The following is a 5,591-nucleotide window of genomic DNA, read 5'->3' on the forward strand; positions in this document are numbered from 1 at the left end:
ATGCCTGAGCATCCTTTGGAAGGCTTGAAATGTATCTGTCACTTGTTAAGTACTTGAAGGTTGAGCTTTCTGAATCTGGAAGGCTACATTAAGTAAACCCAAGGGACCAAAGAAGCACAAAAGTTAATTAACAAAAGTCGATGCTTTTAAACACCTGTTGTCATGATGATCAGGACTTTCATATTTTAGTTTTTGATTCAAAATAGAAAATACGGAAAAAAAGAGATAATTTAGAGCAGAGGTGTCAACCTCAATCGCACAGGGAGCCAAAATCCAAAAATCTCCTTAGGTTGCTGACTGAACAGGATAAACATTTATTGAACACTATAAAACAACATTTTTTTAAACTTTAAAAACCTAACTTTTTAACATTACTATGAATAAAAACATGCAGGAATATTATTCCAGAATAAATCAACTTAAACCTTAAATAACTCTCAATATTCTACTCTTTATAAAATATATATTTTGTCAAAATTATGAAAGTTAGAAATAAGCAAAAGATAACATTGTGGCATTAATATTAATAAAATAAAATGACCTGGAGGGTCGGATTTAATTACCTGGAGGGCCGATCCGGCCCCTGGGCCTTGACTTTGACATATAATTTGCAGAAGCTGCACCTGAATGACGGCCGCTTTCAGCAGTACTTCTGTCTCTTAGTTTGACGACATTTTGATGATTTGCTTCACCGTATTAGTTTGACGAGTGACCAAAAATATTTTATGCAAGAGTAATAATATCTCAATGCAAATAAGAAAAAAATAAAGTTCAAAAGGAGGCTAATCAGATTGTTGATCATTCTCCATGTTGGATTTGGACTTCAGCTGTGCCCTCTAGGGGTTGTTGCTATTTATTTATTTATTTTAATCGCATTACAGTTGCACCTTAGTATTAGTCACACTCCTGACCAAACAATGCAAAAAAAATCTACTTGCCATTACACACATTCAAGAACATTTCTTTGGAGTGCTTTTACATTTGCAAAGTCTACCAGATTGAGTTTTGTTTGAAAAGAGATGCCATCATCTGGTTTGATTTACTTTCACACTGCACTTTTGAGTGTGAACAGGTGGTATGACATGCTTTAATTTCAGCTGCAGAATTTATTGGAAAAGCAGAGCAGGAGCAGGTACAAGAAAAGAAGTACATCACAGGAGTTGAGTTCTAAAAATGACCCCGAATAGATGAAATCTACAAAATAGTTATCTTTATTATTTACGACTATTAAATATGTTCTAAGGCTGTAAAGCCCCTCAATACACACTTTATTCACATATCTCAGACGGACATGAACATTTTCACACTTTTCTCAAAGTTCTAACCTTCGTAGTAAAATAAGTCCAGTATTATAGAATAAAAAACAAAGATCTGCTTGTGATTGTATTTAGGAGACACGACATAGAGGAGATTGATTGACAAGATCTACAGCCAATCACACAATGCACTGTAATAAAAAATAAAAAAATATATATAGCCAGGTGTCACTGTACCAAAAAAATCAACAGGACCTTGTAGCCTTCTATCAACTATTTCCTCTATGTTTTCTGACAAACTTTTGTAAACTTTTTATGTGATTTACTTTTTATTTCTCCCAGCTTTACACCAATTTGTGTCTCTTACTTTAGTTTGCCGAATCGTCTGTTTTTATTTTTGAACTGTCCCTCAAACCACCAGGGCTCACATTCCAGAGAAATAGGAGGTTTGTTTTTCAGGTGGACGCGTTGGCTCGGTTGGTCCTTACTTGAGTTCAGATTAACTTTCATGTTTTGGAATAAACTACTTGTATGGACAAAGCAGTCCAAAGTAAAACAGCCTTCGGTCTAGTCTGCATAAAAGACCATATTTAGCATCAGTAACTGAATTTAAAATCTCTTCCATGAGTGGGAATGAGCGAACCGCTGTCAAAAGAAGCAAATTAGTTTGTACTCATCCTCTCTGTCATACAGTATGAGATTGAATCTCTAGATAAAGGAAGTAAGAACTGACCCTGTAATGGATTTGTTTTCTTCAATCAAGCGGATGTTTGTCTGTTCATGTTTTACAGGGAGGGTGTTTGATCCAAACAAGCACTGTGGAGTGCAGGACCCGGAGACGAAAAGGCCCTGCACGCGATCTCTTACCTGCAAGGTACCGTGAAAACCACCCCTTCAACACTCTGCCTCTGTGTTATTTGTGTGGAGAAAACAACACCTAGTCAGCATTTTTTTTTCTGCTTGCCCCTTTTAGAGCTGCCTGACAGACAAAAATAGGACTGTTTGTTTGTTTGTAGCTCTTTTTATAGTTCCTGCCCTCTGTGGTGCCTTTTTTTAAACGCTTCACTGTGCACTAGCAAGAACTTCATTTGAGAAGTTGATTTGTTACCATTAGAGCGGCCACGATTGGTCGACTAATCAACGACTAATCGACTATTAAAACAGTCAACAACTAATTTAATAGTCGTTACTTTATATTATATGGAGTCAGAGTGTAGTAAAGCTGAAAGTTATGTCATTCTGCTAGTTTTTTGGACTATTTTGGCATTTATTAAAGTTTTTTTGGGCCATTTTGGAGTTTATCTAATATTTCAGCTAAATGCTAGCTATTTTGGCTAATTTAGGATTTTTTTCTCAGTTTTTGAGGCTAATTTGGAGTTTAGCTAAAACTTCAGCTGAATGCTAGCTGTTTTGGCTAATTTGGGTTCTTTTGCTTTTCAGGCTATTTTGGAGTTTAGCTAATATTTTAGCTACATGCTAGCTATTTTGGCTTATTTAGGCTTTTTTTCGGCCTTTTTGGAGTTTAGCTAATATTTTAGCTACATGCTAGCTATTTTGGCTAATTTAGGCTTTTTTGCTTTTTAGGCTATTTTGGAGTTTAGCTAATGTTTCAGCTACATGCTAGCTATTTTGGCTAATTTAGGCTTTTTTGCTTTTTAGGCTATTTTGGAGTTTAGCTAATATTTCAGCTACATGCTAGCTATTTTGGTTAATTTAGGCTTTTTTGCTTTTTAGGCTATTTTGGAATTTAACTAACATTTTAGCTACATGCTAGCTATTTTGGCTAATTTAGGCTTTTTTCAGTTTTTTAGGCTAATTTGGCATTTAGGTAAAATTTTAGCCTTCCTATCAGCTTCAGGGTTTTTAGCTATCAATTTCAGCATCTTCAGCTATTGTCACTAGCATCTTCAGCGACCAACAGCATTCACACTGGCATTATCGCAAGTAATGCTATATGTCTAGTTAATAGTTAGTTTAAAGTTAATGATAGTTAAGATGTGCATTTAACACCCACTTTATGCCTAACAAAATAATTGGTGATTAGTCAACTAAATAATCGTTTGTGGCAGCCCTAGTTACCATAGCTCTAGAAACAAGATAATCATGAAGAAAATCAATAAATAGCACTAAAAATATGCAATAAATATAATGCAGGGAAGCATCCAAGGTTTAGATTCTGCAATGTTTTGCTAAGTCTTCAATGAGTCTCAAGGGTGAATGCGAAGTGAAACTGGGAAGCATGAAAAAATAACAAAGCATCGGATTGATGCTGCTGTGTCAGACGATGCTGCCACTACATTCTATTATAAAAAGTTAATTTTTTTATTTCCAACCGCAGGTACTGCTGAATTTCTTCCTTTGTGTGTGTGTTTTTTTTTTATAAAGAATTGAGTCTTACCAGGAAATATCACCATTTTGTTGCACCAGTAATGTTAGCTTGTGGTTGTGAGAGGCTGTAAGCTAGTTTTGGATGATGTAGACAAAGGGATAACGGGAAATAAGCAGAGGCTTACTTCAGCGCCGACATTCTCGAAGGGGAGTTGTGGGCAGGACCTCAAGGAGTTTCAGGGTAACGCCCCCTTTGATGCCCCAGCACCACATGATGATGACTGGGTTTTTGACTTCCTTTGGGTGCAGATGGATTCAATTACAAGAGTTTTTCTAGGCGGTTTGGGTTTTTGTTCCCATTTGTTGAAGTTGACGATTTTTTCTGTACAAAATGCATATTTATGTTATGAAGAGAAGTTTAGTTTTAATGAAACTAAATTAAGTTCTAATAGCCGTTCCATCCCTCAAAAACCTGTGCACTTTCATTAACTCAACAGCGCCACCTGTGGTTAATGGAAATATAGGTCACAATGGAATAAAACATAAATTAGCACCTATATAAACCTAAACCAGGTTCTTATCCAAACCAAGAATTTTTGCAGGTTATTTTTTTGAATAATATGCTTAGATTTATAGCAAATATGGTGAATTCATGTAAACATTTGATTCTCCTACAAGTTTATTTGCACACAAAGTAAAGAAACCATCCATAAAACCCTATAGTTGGTCTTCAGGTGGTCAAATTAAGTCAGAAGCAACTCTGTAGTTATTTTTGACTCATGATGGTCGACACCCCTTCATTTACTTATACTGGAGAACCAAGCCCCGCTGCATGTGAAATTTCAGCTCTTCATTCCCTCCAGGCGTTTGTTTCTGCGTCCGATCTGGGCTGCATCCTCTGCTCTCTCCAACACACAGCCATGTGATTAATCACAATTAACAATTTTAATCTCTCGACAGCCTTATTTTTAACATAATCTGTTTGCCACGGACCATAAAGCAATGTGGCGGGATTTTAGACGGCAGAGATAGATTTAAAATAAATAAAGTTAGATTAAACTAAATCCATTTTTTTAGAATATTTTCTCAAATTCTTGCATGCTTTTATAATAATGCAGGCTCCTATTGAACTTTTGTCATCAAATGTGTGAACTAAGAGAAAATGAGCTTTAGGACAAAACTTTTTCATCTTTAAATGATTTTTGTTCAGCAGTTTGATAGTTTGGTTCTGAAGGATTTAGCACCATCTCCAATATATATAATAATTGTCAAAATTTCAGAATAAAAGAAACAAAATTCATCACAAAGAGAGATAAAACTTCTCTTTTTTTTCTTTACACAAGACTCATTCCTTAACTCACCGCCGAGCCGTTCCCGGTCGAAAGAAGCAGTTCGACCTCCTCCTGGCGGAGCACAAGGAGCAGGCAAAGGAGAGGGAGGCGTTGAAGGAGAAGGAGAGAATTAAGGAGGCGGCGGCGGTGCAGGCGGCAAAGGAGACCTGCAGCCAGCAGAGTGTCGCATCTCAAGAGGCCGCCTGCCCCGGCAAGTCCCAGTGCCCCAACGGACGCCCCCTGTCCACGCTGAAGCTGCGCCTGGCCAACGCACACATACCGAGGTGGGAGAGCGCAGACAGCCATAAACACAAGACTGGGTTTCTCTTTGTACAAGTGTGCAATGCAATAACAAAGATTGTTCTGTTCTGTTCTATTCTATTCTGCACTGTTATTTTCTATTTTGTTTTGTTCTTTTCTGCTGTATTCTTTACTATTCTGTTCTGTTTTGTTCTATTCTATTCTATTTTGTTTTGTTCTGTTCTGTTGTATTCTATTCTATTCCATTCCATTCTATACTGTTCTGTTTTGTTCTGTTCTGTTGTGTTTTGTGTTGTTATGTTCTGTTCTATTCTATACTGTTCTACTCTATTCTGTTCTATTTGGTTTTGTTTTGTTTTATTCTCTTCTATTATATACTATTCTATTCTGTTTAGTTCTAATTTGTTCTGTTCTG

At 36.5% G+C, this 5,591-nt stretch overlaps 1 protein-coding gene across 2 annotated transcripts in view; it reads left to right on the top strand.

Moving 5' to 3' along the window:
- atxn7l1 (ataxin 7-like 1) overlaps nucleotides 1–5,591 on the top strand; it is a 46,596-nt gene that overhangs the window by 29,981 nt on the left and 11,024 nt on the right. For both annotated transcript variants that reach the window (XM_024290737.2, XM_036210140.1), the window contains 2 exons: nucleotides 2,048–2,130; nucleotides 4,928–5,199. In XM_024290737.2, coding sequence (XP_024146505.1) covers nucleotides 2,048–2,130; nucleotides 4,928–5,199 — 355 coding nt within the window. The remainder of the gene's footprint in view (nucleotides 1–2,047; nucleotides 2,131–4,927; nucleotides 5,200–5,591) is intronic.

The sequence above is a fragment of the Oryzias melastigma genome, linkage group LG23 (genome assembly GCF_002922805.2).
Source record: "Oryzias melastigma strain HK-1 linkage group LG23, ASM292280v2, whole genome shotgun sequence".
NCBI lineage: Eukaryota > Metazoa > Chordata > Actinopteri > Beloniformes > Adrianichthyidae > Oryzias > Oryzias melastigma.